The sequence below is a fragment of the Prunus persica genome, chromosome G8 (genome assembly GCF_000346465.2).
Source record: "Prunus persica cultivar Lovell chromosome G8, Prunus_persica_NCBIv2, whole genome shotgun sequence".
In the NCBI taxonomy this organism is placed as follows: Eukaryota; Viridiplantae; Streptophyta; class Magnoliopsida; order Rosales; family Rosaceae; genus Prunus; species Prunus persica.
Window position 1 is genome coordinate 13,398,147 of NC_034016.1, and position 24,398 is coordinate 13,422,544.

Genomic DNA, 24,398 nt, shown 5'->3' on the forward strand with positions numbered 1-24,398 from the left:
GAATATCCATTCCACTGTTTGATTAACGAAAAAATAAAAAACAGGGTAGCACTATGACCAAGTAGTGTATCTAAATCCCCACAAAACCGATTGTAAAATCTACTTTTAATTCTTGATATCATATCCTCAGAAACACAAACAACCCATCGGGACAGGACAATGTTTAAAAGCTATGCTGAAAATAAACGTTTTTCTGTGAGCCTAAAATTTTGACAACTCTTACCAGACCAGCATTTAAAAAAAAAAAACTCATAAAAGAAAAAGAAGCCTGATTTATATGTATGGAAAGTTACTAGTAAACGCCTTGCGATGATGAAAAAAAACAGGCATTTATCAGCGAAACCTCCAGAGTTGATTTTGGCCTCCTATGAATCAGATAAGCACCAATTCTCAGCTTATCTGGGATTAATGAAGGCACCTCCTCCCCTTTTTCCCACCATTCAAAATAATACTCACACACACACACAGCCATACAAATTCAATAACACAAAAACGCAATGAAAATCTGCATAAAAACATCTTTTCAAAAGGGCAGAGTTTGGAGCTCAGGGTTTTGTTGGGTTTTGGATCTTCTGTTTTTCTTCGCTGCTCCATGTATTTATACTCATGAGAAGAAAACCCTAATCCCTTTTGTTACTATTTCGTCCTTCAACTTTTTTATATTTCATTATGCGCATAATTATTCTGAAAAATTGAAAGTTCAGACGTGGGCTCACATTTACAACCGGCCTTAACCAAGTGTCAGTGAGATCGCCTAACCAAATGAGAGCCCAATACAATTCCATGACCTCTTTTATTATTATTATTATTATTATTATTATTATTATTATTATTTTATAGAAGTGATATTGGATTGGATTAAGGGGAATAGAATCAAATTTCCGAATTTCGGATGCATGGTTAAATGTTCTTAAGACTCTTAACTACTCTACAAGTCCCTTGCGCATTATTCTAGGAGCTCTATGACCGAATTGTGTCCACAATCCAAGTAGCTCGTATTTTAGTTTTCTTCCCAATAATAGAAGAGGTTTAAAATTACAATTCCCTATTGCACTCATGGGTTTCAAGCCATGAGCTTGTGATGTGTTCTGTCGTATACCACAAGAGGCTCGTTTATTGATTTGATATATGAAGTCTGCAAAATTATATACGGGAGAAATCTGATGTGTATACTCCTGTATTTCTGTAGCAATCAGGTCGCAAAATGAGTGTTATAGGAATACAAGAGTATACACATGGGTGTACCGTGTATATAAGTTTCTCTCATGGTAATAGGTGGGGTTTCTTAGCCCAAAAAGATGTAGATGTGGACTGGAAGCTAATAACCCATCTACTGCACCCGAGGTTGAAATGGAAAAACTTGGCCCGATAGTGGCCAGTTTGGGTCAAATTTATGACGCATATGAAGAGGAGGCCTACCACTCTTGACAATTTTGTTTTGGCTCATACATTGTTTTTAATTTAATTTTATTTTATACTATAAGGGAAAGCCATAGAGGAGAGGGGAGGTATATGTCAGGCAAATGTTCTTTACCATGCGAGCACAAATCAAATCAAGAGGATGCTATTTTTAACAGTCTCATTGAAAAAAAAATTGTAACTTTTTTATTTTTATTTTTATTTTGGTTTGTCATTCTCCAAGTTTTTGATAAATTATCAAGTTTCAAATTCTCAATAACCTAATAAGCAAAAAAACATCGTACAAAGTTTTCTACAATTTTTTTATTTATTAATCCCTCTTTCATTAAAGAAGGTTTCATGTTCAAAGTCCAGAGTTGGAGTTTTGATACTAATTTGATGGTTTGGTATTTATTTTCTTACACTAAAGTTTGCAATCATTTTTCCGTAAACTAAAATAGTTTAAAGTAATTTAGACTATTGTTTGGACAAATTTTCTCTTATGCGGACGTCCAAACGTTATTATTGTGTGGACGTCATATATTTTTTATTACCTCTCCATGCTTTTTTTTCTTGTTTACAATGATGCCTGCATATCCGCATAAGAGAATAACTAATTGTTCAGATATATAAATAATAAAATAAAAACACGACCGCGTTGTTTATTTTGAAAAAAAAAGCCCTGCACGATCGGTATGCATCATGTGATATGTATTATGAAATGATAATGCTATATGTTGAGACTAGAAGTTCATGATTTAAACAATACATAAACATCCAAATAGAACTTTACAATAGGACAATCAACATTACATCATTGAAAATCAAAACACACCCTTGCATTGCAAACAGAAGCAAACAAATTAAAATAAGCTTGAGAAAACAAACAACAATGAACCAAAAAACTTAAGTAAAAAGTTACCACAACAAACAAAAACAAAATAAATTAAGCTGCAGAAAAACAAATACAGATCTATCTCTTACGCAGCACTTGATGATCATATGCGTTAACAAATTACTAGCAACGGATGGGCTGGCCAAGGTTGCATTTGGCAGGAAGCTGCATGGCAAGGTTTGGGTCGATGCCATAGGCAGACAGAAGGTTTGAGTACTTCTTGAAAAGGCAAAGGCATTGGAAGTCAGCCGTTTTAAGAGCTGAGCAACAAAGAGCTGAGGGAGGCAGAGGGTTTTGCCCACTCACTGCTGGGGCACATGCATTCAAACCCTCTTTTGTCATGCGGCAAAAACTCTGCTCATTGTTCACCAACATGGCCTCAGATTCAATGGCTAGTGCCAAAAGCACTAATGCCACAATCACAACAAGCTTTTTGTATGCTTCCATGTCTAAAAATATATCTCTCACTCTCTATGATATATATCACTGCTGTGTAGTGAAGTGTGTGAAAGATGGGTTGTGGGTTTGGCCTTATATAGCAAACCAAACAAATGGGGCTGGTGAGTTGTCTTACTCTTGCCCATGGCCACTTGTTACTATTTTGTGGTGTGCTTGGATTGGTCATTTTTGGTCTCCACTTAATTAAATTTCCTATGTTAGATCTTGTTAAGTTAGACAACATAATTAAGATGAATCTGGACCATTGATTAATTATGTTGATTATATAAATGTGTGATTCAAATTCACAACTTGAAAAGATAAGCATATGTCTATTAATATAATACGTCGTATGAAAATAGAGTATTAGCATGGAGTTGTATCCGCTTGACCAAAAAAAGAAGCATGGAGTTGTATCCGACACTATACTGCATACATCATTTTCGACTTTCATTCAAGAAATATTCGTTAAGAACTTCTAATCTTAGTCATCCATTAAATGTGTTGGTGGGTCTAATAATATGCACCATATATGAATGGCCGAGTTGATCATGAAAAATTAATAGTTTTATATGGAAAAAGAAGGAAAATAAAAAATGTGCATATATAATTAAGCTTAAAACCAGCAGCCCATTCGGATTGCACCGTCAGAACTCGTGACAGAGAGTTGGCGTATTACATTACTGTGGGCTGTAAAGGTCACGGAGGTGCATAGGTGGTGACAAGATATTGGTCTTTTCTGGAGATTAATGCATTATCCAAATTAATTACCCTAAGATAGTTTAAGGAATTAATGTGCAGCTTTGTATCGTATGATGACAAGTACATGTGACCCTTCATATCCATTTGTCATTATTTTCATTTTGATTATTTTATACTTGATGGGGAAGTGGGTCGAAAAGTCATTAATTAATAGGATTGGATAGGACAAGAAGGTTTTTATTGAGTATAAGTGATACTCTAAATATATTTTCACACACGAGCACTAAGATGCCAGTGGGATTCAAACATGAGACCTCTAGTCTGCAAGTCAAATTCATTTCCACTTGGCTAGACCCATTAATGAAGAAGAAGGCTTTTGAAAAAAATACATGGAATATTTGAAGCCCAACATCCATCCAAATTCAAATAATTGGTTCATACTCTCAAGTTCCGAAGTGTAACTAGCCCTTATAAATAAGTGATGGTGGGATTGAAAAAGAAAATAAAGTAGTTGTGGTGGGGTGCAGTGGATATACTAATAGCAATGTATAGTGATGAGGGAGAGGTGCAAAGAGGTGCAATTGCACTTTATCTCGTCGAATGATACTGTGGAGGTGGTAAATTTTGCCCTTCTGGTTTGCTTACTAATTGTTTGAGTTTTTGCCTGAGTGAAACTTTTTTGTATTTGATGCGCTGCTGGGTGTTTGTGTTTGTTGCGTTCCTGCACTGCAAGCGCAATGCGTGCTTTTTTTTTTTTTTTTTTTTAAAGTCCTAGCTCAAAACAACGTGGTTTCGGACCAAACAAAAAAATATATATATATATATGTAAACCTGAACGAAGCCTTACCCAACACGAATCTGTATATATCCTATTAATAAAGAGCGGAGGGGAGCCCGGCCCAAGCAATTCAATTCAATTCAAAATTGAAGAACAAACTCCGTTGTTGAAGTTGCGCTTGCAACTATCAGATTCAGACCCAATCCTTCGCAAGGTCTGAGACTTTTTTGCTTATGTTATTGTTTTCTTCTTCTTTTTTTCTCTTCTAGGGTTTTTTTTTTCCTTCTTCTTTTTTTTTTTTTTATAATTTTTTTTTGGCTTTCTCTGTATTCTTATAATCAGTAGCGAACTCGAGAGGGAAGAGCCTGAGCAGCGCATGACTCGATGTATGATCAATTATAATTTGTTTATTTAATTGATAATTTGATATGCATTTTGATTAGGTTAATTGATATTTATTTTCGTTAGATTAATTGATATTATTTTTTGTTAGTTTGATATGAATTTTGGTAGAGTAATTGTGTAATTAACATGAATTTTGTTCATATTAATTGATATACTATAACCACTATAGTCAATTAGTTATAGACCTAAAATCTTTATAAATTTTGTTGTTGCTGAGCTTTTAGCATTTTAAAATTGCCCCTTCCTTGAAGAATTCATGGATCCGCCACTGGTTGTAGTGGTGGAGATGGGTGAAGATTTGTTAGAAAACTAGTAGTTACAGTGTCATGGAAGTTCAGGAAAAATACTTGCCTCATTTTCATGGAAGTAGGAACTTCTATTGTCTTGTCATTCAAAGTTTGACACATATATACATATTTTTTTTGTTGTTGTTGTATTTTTTATGAAATATTTTTGCATTGTCAAAATGTGATTTGTAAGAAACGAGGGATGTGTAGTGCCCATTTTTAAAATGACATCACTAGCAAAACACAAAAAAAGATCAATGCGCATGATATTGGTGTCCACAAAAGAGGTTTGTTTTTGGTGCCCAATTTAGTTGTTGGGCACTAGAAGTGCCAATACGAACTTTTTTTTAGATGCCAATATTAATATAAATCCCTTTCGTGGATATCAATATAAGATGTTGATATTATACCATATTTGTGGGAATGAGAAGAAAAAAAAAGTTTTTTTCATGACTAATCAATCTTCTACCTCATTTCTTAATTCAACATACTTCTGATTTTGACAATAAAATATGTTCTGAAATGGAAATCAAGAATGAAAGTATGTTGCAATTGATTAAGTTTTGAGCTTGACCATGGTCAAGGTGAGAAAGACTTCCATGAAATGAGAGTAGCACAATGTTGTTATCTCAGTCAATAACTGTTAGTATTGATTTTGTGATTGACATTTTCTAGAAACAAATTAGACTAAGTATAGACAGTAAATTAGTTATGATGGTGGCTGTCAAAATTCCAACATATGCTCTGAAGGCTTATATGTCAACTAACGATCACTAAGGTAAATTCTTCATTCAATCATGCATCCTGATTGTGGTATTTCAAGCATTATTTCAAACTCACAATCTGATTAACTTTTTGATTAGGAAGACTTTTTATTTTAAGAAAGATTAATTAATTTTATAAATTGCTTTCTAGTTTTGAACATTAAAAGTCTTCTTTGATTGGAAATCAATTAGTCTGATTTTGAAAAATTAATCTATTGATTAGGAACTAATTGATCTTGTTTCCAGTTTTGAAAACCATTATAAAAAGTAATGCTTGGTTTTCATTCGTTCAACAACTTTCAACGACTAGAGTATTTCTTGAGTTTTCATATACACAAAAGAAAGTTGTTGTGCTTTATTTTCCAGAAAGATAAATCATCAAGAGTAAGATTATCTTGGTGATTTATCTTTGTATTCATATTGCATTCATTTGCATGTTCGGTGACTCATACGGTTGAGGGTACTAAGACAGTTATGGCAATTTTTCTTTGTTGAGCTTGAATCGATCGTGACCAGTATCGGATTCAACATAAGGAGAGTTGGAAGAACTCCGACGAGCTTGAAGCAATCATGACCAGTATTGTGTTCAACATAAGGAGTGTGGAAAGATCATCCCGCGAGAAGTTAAGTTACGAAGAAGTTGGTACGTTGTCTAGAGTGTCTACGACAAGTTTGTATACTTCTTGTAATCATCATTTTATAGTGGATTTGCCTTGGACTATCAGGTCCCGTGAATTTTCCCCAGAGGTGGGGTTTTACCACGTAAAATAACTTCTGTGTTTTTATATGTTTTTACGTTATGTACTGTAGAGGATTGATACATTGTATCAATCCCTTTGGCGTGTTTTTATATATTATGTATTACTCTTGACTATTCAAAACGCAGACTTTACTCTTTTAGTGTTTTATGCCATCCTATAGGTATTTTCAATAACACTATGACTCTCACACGTTTTGTAGTTGCTTCTTGTTGTTTTGTTTCTCATCCAGAAATAAAATATCATGATACTTCATTAATATAAAGGATAATAGTCAATAAGATCGGAAGCCATGTGGGAACCAAGCGATTCAACTACTGCAAGGGGTTTATAGCTCGACTCGAGTAGTTATTTATTTCTGTACCCGAAGTCATGTGTTCAAATCCCCTCCCGTGTTGATTGTATAAAAAACAAAACAAAAAACACTATTTGTAATGACACGTTGGAAAATAAAACGTAGAGTAGAAGGCTTAACACGTTTTCTTCTTCTTTGGTATTTACAGTTATGGTATTTTCCCCATTTTTATTACTGTAGAATATGTGCTCTTCTCTGAATGATGCTATTGCCAGCTGATGCTATCATTTGGCTAATTTAAGAATTTGGGAAAGTTGAGGGAAGGAGAGGTTGAACTACTTTGGATTTGAAGACCTAATAATAGTAATAGAATAATGATGTCGTGGGAGTTTGATTGGAGTGTTAATATGAGCATCATCATACATTATACATGTGTAGACATATGAGCAATGAGCATCATCATACAAATACACATGTAAAAGTCATAATGTAAGACTAGATCAAACAAGTTTCATGTAATTAGTTAGTTAATTATGAACACTAGTTGTTTTTTCATGCATACCATAAAAGTTAAAAGTCATGATGTAGGTTAAGAAGATTAGATCAACATGTCTTTTTCTCATACATTAAAAATTAAGTCATCGATTGTATGAGTTATGAAGACTAGATCAAACAAGTACATCAGCATCTTTTCCTGGCTCGGATATGGCAATAATTTATAACAAGTATGTATGAGTTGCATATGTTCGGTTTTATCTTTTCCAAATATCGCTTGTATAAATTTTTTTAAGAAAAAAACATGATTCAAAATACTTACCATTGCTTTAAAAAAAATATAGATTCAATTTGAAAAATCGGACCATTATACCGTGCTTTTGTTTCGTCAACTGTATCCTACGCGTTTGGATGAGTTTTAGATGATTAACTCTATGTTCACATTAGCATATTCGAGAAAAATAGATTGATGGTTGGATTCATTCCAATTGAGTGATTTGCATATGAAAGGATAAAAAAAAACGCATGACGACATTTGCCATTTTCTTAATTTTTAAAGATGTTTGGTGCATACTTGGGCTTATCTAAGTTGGTTAGAGCGGATGTACTCCTCACTCTGCACTCGAGTTCAAATCTCTCTCCTCGTATTTTAGATTAGTTTGAAGTAGAATATCGTTTGTATATAATTATAAATAAATAAAAAGATGTTTAGTAATAATATTTCCCTTAGAAAAAATCAGAGAAAAAATCAACATTTTTCGTTCATACTAATTTTTTCTTATTTGTAGCCTACCATTTTTCTTCTAGAAAATGCTAGGGAGATACATCTTGTACACCACCTATCTAATAGAAGTGAGACCTATTATATTGGGCTTCACCTATCTTTTCCTTTTTGATATTGCTTGCCTCATTCCTTGTAAGGAGATACTCCTCCTTTCTGCAAATCACAGTTTGACACATGCAAAAATAATTCATCAAAAACACAAAAAGAAAAACTTATGCACACATGTCACACTGTTATTGGCAAGAATATAGGGGCTCCTGCTTACATGGAAAGGAGGGAAGTATTTTCCTTTCATTTTTAGCTAAAACCCGATAACTAGGATCTAACTAAAGCAAATGACCAAATTAAGCTTAGCGTGTCAAATATTATATTTTCACATTTCTAAAACACCCCTAATTACATTTTGTCGTGTTTTATGGGTTATATTTTGTTTAGACATTTAGATTTAGGGACCCTTTCAACTTAAATAGTCTAGATACAAACCTACCTACTTTTTTTATTTCTAACAAAAACCCATGTATTATAAATTACTTACAATCCATGCCATAAAATATCCCACAGTGCATTTACCATTTGAAATCCGTTATTTTTAGCCCTTCCTTCCTTTCTAATTTAATGGGCATTCAATTTGATAAGGGATAACAACTTAAAAAGAAGCAAATAAATCAGTTTTGGCGATATATATTTTTCATGAATTTTGAGATGTTTGGGACTGCTTCTATATGAAGTACTTCTACTCATAAGTGCTTTTAGTAGGAGAACGTCGAATCCAAGTGAAGAAGCACTTGACATACGCTTCTTAGGAAAACGCTTTTATTACCCACAAGCATTTCTAAATTTTTTGCTAACCACAGTCAGGAGCGCTTTTGGTTGTTAGAAAACACTTTCAACAATTTTAGAAGAACTCCCGAACATACCCTTAGTGTACCTAAAAACCAAATTTGTAAATTAATTTCTGACAAAATCATAGGGATCAAGAATTGTATTAAGCAAGCAAACTATTAAACAAAACAATAATGCTACAGGAATTAATGTAACTTTCTCACCAACTGATGTGGAGGATAATATGACAGTCCACATCACGTGGCATGTCATCAAATTAATTTATTTCACTTTTTTTCTTTTCTTTATAAAAATATATAAATCCTAGACTTCCTCCATAACATAAACTTTCAAAGCCGCCATGGATGAACGATTTCCTAGGGGTGTTCAAGATTCAATTCAATCCGCCTAAACTGAGTGATTCAATTCATGTCTAATTCAGTTTTAATCGGTTTCGATGATTTAGAGGATTGAATTGGATCCTTCAATTCCAAAACCGACATGATTGGATATATTATAATACAATAACTTTTATTGTGAGAATCCAATCAAGTCCAATACTGTAACACCCCGACTCCAAATTTAATATCTATTTTAATTGATTTAAAGTGAAATTACGAATTTACCCTTGGGGTAGGGGTAAATTGGTCATTTTCTTATCCAGAAGGATTTTGGGACCACGACTGGTATTTTTGGGTAGGTGGTACTGAGACGAATTCGTAGACAAGCGGTAGGCTTGAAACGGAGTTGTAACGAAGATTTGGCAATCAAAACATTATCAGTGGCAAAACTGTAATTATTTCAAAAAGGATTAGAGTAAAAATCTGATTTTTCATTTTTACCTCACACTCTCTCTTTCTTCCGATTCTCTCTCTCTTTCTCTCTCCCACGTCGTCGTCCTCCCCCTCCCCGTTACTGTTCACCGAGACGGAAACCACCGCACCGCCGCCACATTCGACCACCCCAGCCCGTTCGACTTGTCGTGAAGCCCCGAACCAGAATCACCCAGTCTCCTAGTCGGAAAACCTCGAGAATCGCTGACGATCTCGATTGGTTCAAACCAGAGACTTTCTGTCATCACGCCGCCGTCTCCGCCGCCCAAACTCGATGATTGAGGTGAGGTTTCTTCCTCTTTTTCCGAGTTCTAGCTGACTGATGCATAGGTTTGGATCGATTTGCTGGGTAGAAACTGATTTTGTAAACCCAGGTTTTGGCCGAATTTCAAAGTGAAATTCCGGCCAGTTGTCATCCGAATTGGACTTCCCTATGGTTGAATGAAGTGATCCTGACCTTGATTAGAAGCTAGGATAGGAAGGGTGAGCTCGGGTGTAGAGTTTTTCCGTCACCGGAATTTACTCTACACACCCACGCACTACCGGCGCGTGTGGCAGCTCGGGTGCGAGGCTAGTGAAGTTGCAATTTGGCCCGATGAGATCCTTAGGTTGTAATAACCCAAAATAAAATATCTAAAAAGAAATAAAATATCTAAAAAGTAGGATTAATATCTTCTAGCAAAAAAGACAAGTTTGCCCTCGCATATTTTAATAGGAGAAAAAAATTGACTTTTTGATCGAGAAAGAATTTGGAAATTCCGTTTGCGCCATTGCGTAGATCACGACGAAACGAGTCCGCAGACACGAAGTAGACCCGAATCGGAGTTGTAACGAAGAAAATACGATCAAAATAACGCGAAAGGCAAAATGGTAATTGGGTCAAAAAGTCAGATTTTTATCCCTTCCTCCCCTTCTCTCTCCTCTACCTCTCTCCTCCCGATTTCGCCCCAGCCCATGACCCCCGTGCCTTCCTGACGTCGCACCGGCCACCACACTTGGAGCCGATCTCCGAGACTGGTGCCAAACGAACCACCACTCGACCGCCGTCATTTCTTGACCAGCCGCCGCCCTTTCCGTGGCCGGACCTCGCTGGACAACGCCATTGTTGCCGAATTTTCAGTTCAAACTTCCAGCTCAGTTTTCTCCTTCAATTCTCCACCAAATCGATCGAGTAAGGTATGGTTTCTCAGCTATTTTTCGTGGTCTAACTGATGGATATATGGGTTTCGATCGATTTTGGCTCTAGAACGTTCGATTTTCAACTTGAAAATCGGCCGAAACTTCGGCCGCCGTGATCTACTGTTTCTGGTCACTTTTTGGGGTATGTTCAAGAACAAAAGTGACTCCAAATGGGGTGTTTTACCTAGGATAGGAGTTTGGAGTCTTGGTTCTGAGATTTTTCGACCACCCGAAATCGCTTAGGACACCCAAATCTGCCTGCGCGAGGCGGCGTGTGGGCGAGGGTGGTGGAGTAACTCTGGGAAGTTTTGAGATCCTCGTGTCGTTACAAGTGCGTAGGATTTCGCGGATCTCGATTCGGAGTCCGTTTGAGCCCCGAACGAATTTTCCATATCGCGCGATCCTTGGGTGCAGTGTCGTCTAATCGTCGGATCGCACTGAATTTTGGATATGTCGTACTACATGATTCCAGGATCGTGTAGGATTCAACGGATTGCGAATCGAAGTCCCGGACACTCCGAAATCGCGAACCCTGGGGCTAGGGTTTGGATTTTAAGCGATAACGCGATTTCGGCTAATCCGACCGTCCGTTTCGGACCGAATTCGCGGAACATAGTTCCTTCTCTATGAGGAATCTTCAGAGAAGCCCAGATTGGCCATCGGAGATCATGGACCCCACGGGTCCCGGGTCGGCCGATCTGGCAGTTGATCGCTTAACTAAGCGTCGGGTCTTCCAAAACTGATCTAAGAGTCTGAAAGGCTAATGTGGGTATAAGAGAAATTTTTTTAACAAGTGCGCGTATTTCTAGGAGCCAGGGGCAGGGTGTTTAATTTAAATTCTTTTTATTCAGCAGTTTATTAATTTATTATTCATGGTTAATCAGGCACCAGAAGTCCAGTCGACCTACAGGAGGGACCTTCAAGAGGTCCAGCGAGCTCGGACCAACTGTGAGTGGACTTTCTTTCATAAATGATTTTATATAAATGAGTTATATAAAGCTTTTTATAAATGAGTTTATATGAGTAAATTTCATTATTTGATTTTGAATAAGTTTTACCGAATGTTTTCCGAGCATGATTTGTGCCGTAAAAATATCTTTATTTCTATGCTGCTTAGTTGAACATGGTAGAACGTGACAGAAAGCAGAGTTGAGAGTTATATCAGAGAAAATAGCAGCTTAGTTTCAGATTTGCCAAATACAGTGAATTATCAGATTTTTCTAAATTAGAACCACCATGTACCCGCTTGTTTTTGGTGATTACCCTCAGACGGACCGATGTCTACGGACATCCAGTCTGTTTACAGTTCTGTCAGTGCACTTGACATTACCTCACGAGTTTCGGGGACGCTCGGACTGTGAGTGCCAGGATTTGCGGCTCGGCTGACTCTGTGTCCCCGAGACCTGCCAGGATTTACGGCTCGGCAGACTTGGTGTCCCGAGACCTGCCAGGATTGCGGCTCGGCTGACTCTGTGTCCCCGAGACCTGCCAGGATTGCGGATCAGGCTGACTGCGGTCCCCTATATCTTGCCAGAGCGGCTCGAGTCGACTTGGTGTCATCGGGACCTGCCGGCGGATCAGGCTGACCATAGTCCCCTGATTTCGCCAGTTTGCGGCTCGGGTAGTCTGCGTGACGCCCGAGACCTGCCAGGGGAATTGACGGATTTTCAGGGGTACACTCAGGTGGTAGTTTTAAAGCAATTTGAGCACTTTTATGCAGCTATTGTTTTTCAATCATCTTATATCAGTTTTCTCAATAAACGTGCATGTTTTATCTCTTCATATAATTGTTCAGCTTTACGAATCTATATACATACTGTTACATATTTATATTTAGAGGAATACTTTATATTAAACACAGGTGAACTTTAGCTTTACTTATCAAGTTATTTTTACTATGGAGGTTATTATGATTGTAAACTGATTTCAAGAACATTATTTTTGTCCACTCACATTTTCAAACTTGTTTTTCGCCCCCAGGCCGTAGAAGTACGCAGGATCCACCACCGGGCCATTCATAGCTTCCGCGCCACCAAGTAAGGTAGAGTTTTGTAGAAAATGCTCTGATATCTAGTTTTAGTGGAAAACTGGAGCTGGTGAATACTTAGTTATTCTCTTCTGGCAGTTGGTGTAGATTTATTTGTTTGTTGGACAGGTGGAAAGATCTGGGTTTGGTCAAATTACAGGGGAGACTCTGCCGAATTTTCGGCAGAAGTCTAAGGGAAATTTTAAAAGAATTTTGAACGAGAAGGGTAAGAAGGTCTTTTGTGCCCGACATTCGCCAGGTGTCGGACACGCACAGGACTTGGCTCGAATTTCAAAGCAAAAATTGGGTCGGAACCTGTCATAGGTTGTCACGAGTGCATAGGATTTCGCGGATCTCAATTCGGACGTCGTTTGACTATCGAACGAATTTTCACATATTGTGCGGTATCCGGGTTCGATAGGTTCTGACCATTAGATCTTTTTCCAATTAAAATATGTTGATCTAGGTATTCCTAGGACCATGTAGGATTTCACGGATTATGAATCGGAGCCCCGGATGTTCCGATTCAATAATGCAAAGTTGTGGGTTAGCGATAACCGTACAATCGTGAACGATTCCTAAACCTGTAATCGGACCTTAGGATACCTCCTTCAACGTACACGTACTGGGAATTTGGGGATTTAAGTATTTAATTTGTGATTTCCGCTTTGACGTAATATTATATTAATAAAGGGTTCGTATCTCGAAATAAGTGTTTCGACTTCACGTACTCTGCAGGCAGGACCCTCTCGTGGTCAGGCAGCGCGGGAATATTTGTGAGTGGACTTTGTTTTCAATCATATGCATGGTTTTATTGATGAAAGATTTATGCATAATGTTTTAATGGTTTATTGAATATATTATATTCTTGAGTTGAATTTGATGTTTGTATACCGCTTTGGCAATATATTGTGGGTTTGACATATTTGGGTATCGAGAGTATATTTTATATGGATTTTGGGGAAGTATATATATATATATATATATATATATATATTCTCTATAGGTGAGATACTTGGGTTGTTGAAGTGAGTTGTGGAAGAACTTGAATATGAGGGGTTGTTGAGAGAAGTTGTATGATTACACTATGTAAGTACCTTCCCCAGTTATTAAACTTTCCACACGCGGCGTTGGATGTTCCGGCGTGTGAGACACTTTCCATAAGCGGCGTTGGATGTTCTGGCGTATAGAAAGACTCTGTATATTATTTAGGGTCATTACCCATGACGTTGGATGTTCCGGTGTGTGATGATCCAGTCTGCGCGCGTAGGACATAGTTTGGGAGCTACACATGGCTTTGGATGTTCCGGTGTGTGAGCTTTGGAGTTTCGTCCCCCGGTTGGACCGCTCATCCCTAGACGCAGGATAGTACCTGAAAATCCTGCGGGCTAGTCAAACGATCTCTCAGTTGGATTGTTTCCCCGGTACCTAGGTAGTGTGATTAGTATATTGTATAGCTATGTATAGTGTTATATATATATATTTATATGTATATTTATAGTTGAGAGAGGGAAGAAATTAGAGTTTTTCAGTGGTTTTGGCAGGAGTTGCAAGATTGTCGGAATGGGGATTATGGATGAGATGACTTATGTTTTAAAGAATTTTAAATGAAATATGCTTTGAATAATTCAATAATGAATTGTGAACCTGCATGTCTTGAGCATTATTTTTACATGGTGGGGTTACTATATTGTTTTAACTGCAAATCTTGTTTTTGTCCACTCATATGTTTTCTGTTTTGCGCCCCCCATTCAGTAATCGCTCCAAGAAGCGTGCAAGTGGTGTACGAGGCTCGAACCGTGAATTTTCCTAGTTAGGATTTGAGTAATTTCTTCTACTCAACTGTTCTTGTAATCTAAATTCAGTAGATGCTCTGTTATTGCCCATGGTAGATTTTACTTGTGAGGCCGGAGGGCATTTAGTATGTTTTGATGGATTATGAAAGCATGCTGCTGATTGGGATTATTATTTTATGTATGTTGTAGGTTGAAATTTTTGTTGAGTTTGCTTAATTTACAGTGGGGACTCTGCCAAAATTTTGGTAGAGAGTCTCGGTTTTTAGTAATTGGGCCCGGCATCGGGAAGATGTCGAAACAAAGACGGGATTCGCCTCGGTTTCAGGGAAATTCTGGAGTGGGTCCTGTCAAATACAATCCAATGTAGTTAGTTTCATGCATATTTTGGTCATGTAGGAACGTATATGAACATTTTAAGTAATTTGATGGAGTCATGTTTAACATATTATGAAATCAAACCAATTTTCTCTAGCATTTCATTTATATTTTAAATTTAAGTCTATTAAAATGGTTGATTAGATTAAACTTGACGATAAATATTTCATATTTTATTATTGTGTTTTTATCCAATCCAATCAAACCTATGATCCAATCGGATTGGATTGGGAAAATCATAATCCAATAAATATTAGTATTGAACCAACGCACAACCCTACAGTTTCCAACTTGAACAGATCGCATGATCAATAAACTTAATGCTCTGATTGCCTACAATGAGTTGATGGCCGACGCAAGTCTATTTTCCTTTCATCTCATATTTATTTTAAATGTTAAATTTAGTTTTCAGATCTTCTTCATAGATTTGAAGACAATTCTGGGTCGCACACATGATTAATATCCTTGATGATATGAAACCCTGGCCAATTCCTACAGGCGTTTAAAAATTAATGGAGTTTTTGAATGTTTTAAACACATAACCTCGAGTACAAAGTAACTTCTTTTAACCACTTGGGTTACAAGCCATTTGCATGATATTTGACATTTTGAATAGGCTTAAAAAGCTTATAAAGTGTCAAATTGCCGTTTAACCCATTTGACATTTCTCTTAGAGATGCTTTAAGGAGAAAATCCAACTTAGTAGTGTCTTTTTAATGGATATGTTTCAGGGCGCTATTTACTTGTTTAAGGCAGGTGTTTGGCCAATTTAGGGCTCTTTTATTTGTGGTTTTCATTTTCTGATTTTTTTTTTCTTGGCCTAGACTTTTGTCAGTGACGTAATAGGAACGTTCTTGTACGGTAATGCAAACAAATTTCCACATTTCCCATTATATATACACCCACCATCATCCCCTCATCCCCTCATACATATCCTTGGCAGCCATAATAATTAGTACAATTCTCTCCAAACCAATATGGCGTTGTGCAGGATTATTTCACTATCCCTCGTTTGCATTTTAAGCTCAGCCCTTCTCCAATCCACTCATGCCCAAGACACACCGCAAGACTACCTCCTTGCCCACAACAACGCTCGGGCGGCAGTTAATGTCGGGCCGTTGTCATGGGATGATGATTTAGCAGCCTATGCACAAGACTATGCCAATCAACACATTGGCGACTACGTTCTTGTGCACTCTGATGGACCCTAAGGCGAAAACTTTGCTGGGAGCACCGGTGACTTGTCGGGCACGTCTGCCGTGAACCTGTGGATGGCGGAGGAGGCCGACTACGACTACGACTCTAACTCATGTGCCGACGGCAATGTGTGTGGGCATTATACGCAGGTCGTTTGGAGCAACTCAGCTCGTCTGGGGTGTGCAAAGGTGACGTGCAACAGTGGAGGTACCTTCATCGGGTGCAACTATGATCCACCAGGCAACGTTGTTGGGCAGAAGCCTTACTAAAACCACTATATCCAAGCTTTCATTTTCTCCATATCAGTATTATCTGATGGATAAAAAAACTATGTTATAAAGAATAAAATGAAATAAGAAGTGACCGTCGATCAATTCCTTTTGCATCTTATCCACTGGCATGGTGGAGGCTAATAAACTTGGGTTGATATGAAGAATGACTTGCTTAGACATATATGAATGCATGCTGCGTCCAAAGTTTCTTGATCCCCATATAAATTTGTATTATTTTATCCATGAAAGATTTATTAAAGTTGTGAAAATTATAAAGGGTACAAGAACACTTCAATAAAGAGTCGCGCCACGAAACAGAGAAGAAGACAATCTGGAAACCTAAACTCACCTACAATTAAGATGTTTCAGGCAAAACCATGACGTATGGACGTATACATGGCTGTATGTATAGTTGTTATGTTTAAAGACTCAAGCAGAACGTCACAGTTTAATCTCTATAATTTTTAAGTTTAAGAACTTGAGCCATACGGCACATCTTGACTTCTTTCTTTCTTCCACGCTAGCCCTCCTCACTTGTTGCTCCGTTACTTGCACTTTAAAAATTATTAAACTAATTAGTGTCCTCCTTGCCTTTTATTCTCTGCTCTCACGCTCACCCAGTAGAAAATTGAAAGTTATCATGTAAGTTGTGAAGCCTTGATCAAACAAGCATCAGCATGTCTTTTTCTGGCTCCCATTTGGTATTAATTTATAACATACTTGATTTAAAATACTTACCAAGTTGCTTAAAACAAATGTAGAGTCGATTTCAGACACCGGACGGACCACTATGCTGTGCTTTTGTTTCTTCAACTGTTTGCCACGCGTTTGGATGAGTTTTTATTGATGATTCACTGTCTCCTCACATTAACAAGGCTAGAAACAGATGGACTCGTTCCATTTGAGTGATTTGCATATGAAAAGATAAAAAGAATGCATGATTACATTAATTCTGCAATTTCCTAGTTTCTAAAGATGTTTCGAAAAAGCCTTCTTGAAGCATGAAGAAACCTTTGAAGACAAGAAAGAGAAGATGCAAAGCTGGAGAGATGCACTTATTGCTGTAGCCAATCTTGCTGGATGGCGTTTGAAAGATGGAGACGTAAACTATTCTTCTTTTAACTAATTCTTCCTGTTTGTACCAGAAAGTATTTTTGCTTTTTCTTGTTCTAAAAAATCAATTGAAAATAGAAAAGAAAAAGAAATATAACTGCAGACTCTTCCATACACACACATCAATAACACAGAATTTCAGAAACAATAATCTGGAGTGTACATATTATTCATTATTAATTACTAATAGCTACCTTTATGAGAAAAGTTCTATAACCATGGAAAGAAATAGCTCTTCGTAATTAAATACTAGTACTTGTACTCAAACTAATAAAAAGATAAAACCTATGATCCATTTTTAATTTGAACTGTTTTGCTTTACCTCCTACATAAATGTTTCATTTATTTATTTGCAGACCCGAATCGGAAGTTGTTGAAGATATTGTAGGAATGAGTTTCACTAGATTAAACCAAACAATTTTAAGTGAATCCAAGGATTTAGTTGCGATAGATTCTCGTATAGAAGAACTGCTTTCTTTCTTAGAGATAGGGTTGCTTGATGTTCGTATCATAGGGATTTGGGGGATGAAGGGAATTGGCAAGACAACTCTTGCATGAGTAGTTGCTAAAAGAATATGTGCTCAGTTTGAAGTTACAGCTATCTAGCCATTGTTAGAGAGGCAACTGAAAAGCAAGATCTAGAACATTTACAAGAGCAACTTCTTTCAGACTTGCTGAAAAGCAATGTAAAGATACAAAATATTGATATGGAAGACATAATAGGGCATAGACAACGTAATAAAAAGGCTCTTATTATTGTTGATGATGTGGATGAGGTTGAGCAAATGGAAGCACTATGTGATCGGACTTGGTTTGGTCCAGGGAGTAGAATCATCATAACATCAACAGATGAACATGTGCTACGCAGATATGCAGACAAAATATATCAGGTTAAGCTGTTAACTAATGATGAAGCTCTTCAGCTCTTTGGTTGGAAAGCCTTTCAAAACTTCAGGTTGAAGAAACTTTTCTCAAGCTATCCAAGGACTTTTTAACATATGCTAAGGGCCTTCCATTAGCTATTAAAGTTCTGGGTTCATTCCTCTGTAATAGGCCACAAAATGCATGGTCAAGTGCATTAGATAGACTAAAAGAAAATCCTGAGGAAAAATTCATTGATGTCCTTAAAGTGAGTTTTGATGGATTATCATTAGAAACAGAAAAAAAAGTTTTTTTGGACATTGCCTCTTTCTTTAAGGGAGAGAACAAAGATCGTGTAATAAGAATATTAGAAACTAGTTGTGGCTACCTTCCGGAAATTGATTTAGACATTCTTATGGAAAAATCTCTATTAACTCTATTTGGAAGAAATTTGTGGATGCATGATTTGATACAAGAATTGGGTTGGAAAATTGTTCGTCGAGAATGTCGTAAGAGGCCTGGAGAACGTAGCAGGTTGTGGCTTTACAAGGATATCATCCCTGTACTTGAAAATAATAAGGTAAGAAGTCAAATGAGTACACACAGACTCTAAGATTGTTAAAATGTATTTATTAAATCTTCTTTGTATTTTGCAATAACTTATGCAGCAACTTATTCTTGGCTGTTCTTTATTAGGGAACCAGCGCAATAGAAAGCATATTCCTCAAATTGCCAAAAAAAGAGGAGGTTCTTGCACCATACCAAAAAAAAAAAAGAGGTGAATTTAAATGTGAATGCCTTCTCAAAGATGGAAAATTTAAGATTGCTCAAGATTTGGAATGGGAACTTTCATGGAAACATTGAATATCTTTCTAATGAGTTACAATTTCTGGAATGGCATGAGCGTCCTTTAAATTCTTTGCCATCAGACTTTGAATCAGACAAGCTTGTTGAACTCAACTTGTATTCGAGCCGCATTGAACAACTATGGGAGGGAGAAAAGGTAAGATCATTAATATTAATCTTATGTATGTATTATTAAATATATGTTATAAACTAGAAGTAGATGCAGAGCTATGCTTTCCAATTATGCATTTTAAAATTATCTTATTGAAAGAAATTTAAACAAATGTAAATATATTATATTTGGCAGTCTTTTATTTCATAATAGCTTAATGTACAAGAAATGACTATCAGGATCTGTTTTGGTTTCGCATCAGTTGTATTGCGGGTTTGGACTTCTTTACTCTTGCCTATGTCCATGTTTCTCTGTGGTTTGTTAGTTTTTTCCTCTGACCAAAAGAAAAGAAAAGGAAATGACACTATACTGCAAATCTGTAGAGAGCCTTCCGCCTTTCATTAGCTTGGAATCTCTTAAAAGTCTCACTCTGTCCGCCTGTTCAAGCCTCAAGAAGTTTCCTGACATTGAAGGAAATATGGAAAGCTTATTGGAGCTTAATCTAGATGGGACTGCCATAGAAGATTTACCTCCATCATTTGGACTTTTGACTGGTCGGTCTTGTTTGAATTTAGGAGACTGCAAAAACCTTTCGTGTCTTCCTAGTAGCATTAAATATTTGACATCTCTGAAAAGCCTTATTCTAGCAGGTTGCTCAAAACTTGATGGCATACCTGAGAATCTTAATTGTTTTGAATTTCTGGAGATGCTTGATCTAAGTGGAACTGCTTTAAGCCAAACGTCATCCTTTGCAGGTATAAACAATCATCGTCGATCGTTCGACATTAGGCTTTTATTTTTGGTGGTGGGGTGGAAGGGGATCATTCATGTATGTTCCCAAGAATTTTATTGCTTGCCTAATTTTATGCCTACTTTATTCTCAGGTTTAAGTTCTTTGAAAAATCTAAACTTAAGTGACTGCAATTTGATAGAGGGAGCACTTCTTAATGGTCTTGCAAGTTTATACTCAGAAATATTAAATTTACGTGGTAATAAGTTTGTTCAGCTACCTGAAAGCTTAAACATCTGGACGTGAGCAATTGTGGTAGGCTTCAATTGATGCCTAAGGAGCTTCCATCAAGTCTTCAACATCTGAGTGCCCAGGATTGCACATCATTAATAGGCTCTCCAAATGAGTTCAAAATATGAGCTTCACCTGTCTCAGGAACAACTACTTTCAATTGCTTCAATTCTTCCCAAAATCTAGAACATTCTACCTTTAATTATACGAAACTGTGGACTCCATCATCATCTGTCCTGGGAAGTGCTGAACAGAGTCTGATATATAATTTTCAAATGCCAACTGAAATTCTTCGAAAAGACTTTGAACTCTCTCTCTCTCTCTGATTCGCGCGCATATGCACAAAGGCATTAAAAAAACAGAGCCTCTGTGCTTTTCATAACTGATAATCCTTTTTCTTTCATGTTCACAGTTATTAGATTATAGGTCACGTCCCATACAGGCTGTTTGTAATCTTGAAGGTATTATTCCAGAATGGTTCACCATGTAGTTAGCGGGAATTTCATCAAACTCCAGCTATCTCAAGATTTGAAGGATGATAGGAACTGGATGGGGGTTGTCCTATGTGTTGAGTTTTCAGTCAAGGGGACTCATGAATCTGAAGTGGAACTAGAACTAATGAATCAGATTGATTCAAATTCAGAAACTTTTCACTTATATCATTGCACATTGGGGACTGAGGAATTTGCAATGGAACCAGACCTCCTTACCTCTGCCCAAATGTTTCGCAAGTTCATTACATTTAAACCTCGGGTTTTTTGTGTGTTGTATGTACCTTGTCTGCACATTTCAGAGACGTTAAATAAATCAGTTGTGTTGTGGGCTTCATTTAGAATCGCTATACCATGCGTAAAGGTCCAGAAGTGTGGGATTCGTCTACTATACAAGCAAGATGTTCCAGGGTTGATCGAAACATTCATGCAGTATTTTGATGGTTCAAAGTGCAATCTAATCGGAGATTATGAAGCTATATTGGAATCTGGATGGTTTAAACTACTGGACAAATTTTGGAGATGGTAGAATTTAATTTTCTAAGAAGTATATACATTACTTCTTAATTTAAACTTGTTCATCATTGATGTGACATAGTATTCATTCTTCTATGACTTCGTCTTTGAATTTTTCTCTTGTATTTGGTATATTTGATTGCAGGGGGAGATCAGTTCCAACTTCTGAAGAAAGCTCTGTAAATCTGCTTTCTTCAGAGCTGTAAAGCTGCAAAGTCAACGACCCTTGAGAGGTAGCAGAACTCAGGCCCTCACCGTGAACACCTGCAGTACCCGACTGGAAGTGATGAAAGATTCATACAATAACCTGTTTGTATCCTTTTTGCTAGCTGCAGCGTGGAGAAATAAAATTCGGTGATGATCCAAAGTCATACAGTCATAAGCACAAGCATCAAATCTTGGTTTGGCATTTGACAGGAGGCAAAGAAGAGTTTGTATTTGTTTGTTTAACTTGTATTTAAGTACCTCAATTCTTGTGAATAAGGAAATCAAAATGTTGCGTTATGAAACAGCACGGATATAACAATACCTTCTACTAAATTATATTACTAAACTATATTGCTACCATAGATTGTTGCTGTTAGTTTATTATACTCTCTCTCTCTCTTCTATTAAGTGGTATTTGTTCTCTTAATCAAGGACAGACTAGTAATTGAATTCAAAAATTGAAGGAAAGACAAAGATCATGCATGATACTTCCCAATTGAATTCAACAATAGAAATTGGTGTGAGGGTTCTCATTTATAAATCCCTCCATTTTGTGATATACTAATTTGAATTTTGAATCACATCATCCCTATGAAGTTACATGAACTAAACTAGACAGAAGAAAACCAAATATAGTTTTACAAGGACAATCAACATTACATAGTAACCTTAAAAATAAAAAAATAAACCAGATCGAGCTACACAAAACAAACAACAAATAGCTCAAAAGAACAGCACAACCTTAGCCACAACAAACTAAAGCAAAACGCAAAAACCCAAGAAAGCTTCAAGTTCCAGAAAAACTGAAACAGATCGATTTCATGCATGAATATTCCATGCAAACACTTTTACGTTCTTACACAATAATATTCTCAACAATGGACTGTCTAGCGAAGATTGCATTTGGCAGGAAGCTGCATGGCAAGGTTGGGGTCGATGCCATAGGAAGTCAAAAGGTTTGAGTAGTTCTTGAAGAAGCAAAGGCACTGGAAGTCTGCGATGGAAAGAGCCGAGCAACACAGAGCTGAGGGAGGAAGAGGGTTTAGCCCACTCACTGATGGAGCACAAGCATTCAAACCCCCTTTTGTCATGCGGCAAAAAGTTACCTGGACCTGCTCATTGGCCTCAGGCCCAATGGCCAGTGCCAAAAACAATGCCACAATAACCACAAGCTTTTTGTATGCTGCCATGTCTATGATCTTTGATCTATTCTCTAGTTTCTTGGGGAGTGAAAGATGGTTTGTGGCCATGGCCTTACTCTTGCACCATAAGATATACATTTGTAAATCTGGACCATTGATTAAGTTGGTTCTTGTCTAAATGTCCGGCCCAAATTTACAGTCTGACAAAATAAATATTTGTGACAATATAAGTCTAATGAGAAAAACATTACCAATCCGGCACTACATCATCATTTTATACTTTAGCTTAATTATCTTTGTCACATGCATCTTAAAACAAAACATTAAATATAAAACTGAAATCATTTTGGACTTAAGTTTATACCAATAAAGAAAATATAATTAGTGATCATATTTCATTATGTTTCGCTATTTTTGGAATACATGGGAAATGTGAATGGGGGCATATTCTACATTGTTAATTAGAACTCTCGTGACAGAGACTTGGCGTATTGGCGTTACTGTGGGCTGTAAAATCAAGGAGGCACATTGGTGGTGACAAGAGATTGGCGTTTTGTGGGAAGCAAGCATTATCCAAATCAATCAATTGTTTCCTACGTTATATTTTAAAGGAATGTACAACTTGTATTGTATAAGTGACCTGTGACCCTTCAAAGCCTTTTCTCACTGTCACTTTCATTTTGATTCGTTCATACTTGATGGGGAACTAGGTTGAAAAGTCATTAATTAACACGACTAGATAGACAAAAAATGGCTAGTATTTATAGATGACATTTGTGCGCCAAAAAACCTAACACGAAGGAAAACAAGTGTTGGAAAAGAAGAAAAAAAATTTCATCGTTATCGGATTAATGGTTTGATTTGGTAAGGAATATAAATTATTGTTTTGTATTTTTACAAACTGGATTATAACAAATAAATTCGGTGAAAATTTGGGTTGAATATCATCACTCAACGCATTAGTAATCATTGCCAAACCAACTTTATAATAAAAATACTTTTGTTAGAAGCACTTATAAGCAGAAGTGATTCTTTAAAAAACATTCTCAAACGAGTAATTAAGAATATATATATCTATGAATCTATAAATAAATCATCCATGGTTTGCTAGACTTAAGTAATTTTTGTGGTTAATTTGTTAATGTTTGTGATCTGAATTGTAATGTTTTTCATTCTCAGTTGAATCACTTTATTCTGTGCCTTCAAATGGGGGGGACCAGCAATACAAATCGATACTGACCAATCCGCCGCCCATTCCTTGAAAAAGGCCAAGATCATCACATCACAGTTTATAGCACAACATGACTTGCCACTAATGACACAATCTGCAAGTCACAATCAACGGAAACGAGTAATTATTATTAGTTTAGGCCACAACACAAGACATTTGAGTGATTTTATGGTGGGTGCTATATATTTAATGAAGCATTAATAATAATCAGTCAAGTTTGAGAAAGGATAACATGAAAATGATGACATATATATTGGACATTCTCCTCTCTCAAAATGAAGAAAACAAGTTACGCTACTTATTGCTTCTCATTGCTGATAGTGCGAAAAAGGTAGATTACTTGGTTAGTTCGAGAACCA

The 24,398-nt window shown here is 36.7% G+C and overlaps 2 protein-coding genes and 1 pseudogene across 2 annotated transcripts; 1 reads left to right on the forward strand and 2 right to left on the reverse strand.

Moving 5' to 3' along the window:
- On the reverse strand, positions 2,417-2,740 carry LOC18767532 (putative lipid-transfer protein DIR1). Its single transcript, XM_007200010.1, has one exon. The coding sequence runs from the start codon at positions 2,738-2,740 to the stop codon at positions 2,417-2,419; it is 324 nt and encodes a 107-aa protein (XP_007200072.1).
- On the forward strand, positions 15,782-16,775 carry LOC18766234 (annotated as a pseudogene).
- LOC18767855 (putative lipid-transfer protein DIR1) lies at positions 22,554-22,916 on the reverse strand. Its single transcript, XM_007200774.2, has one exon. It carries the CDS (start codon positions 22,914-22,916, stop codon positions 22,554-22,556), a length of 363 nt encoding a protein of 120 aa, XP_007200836.2.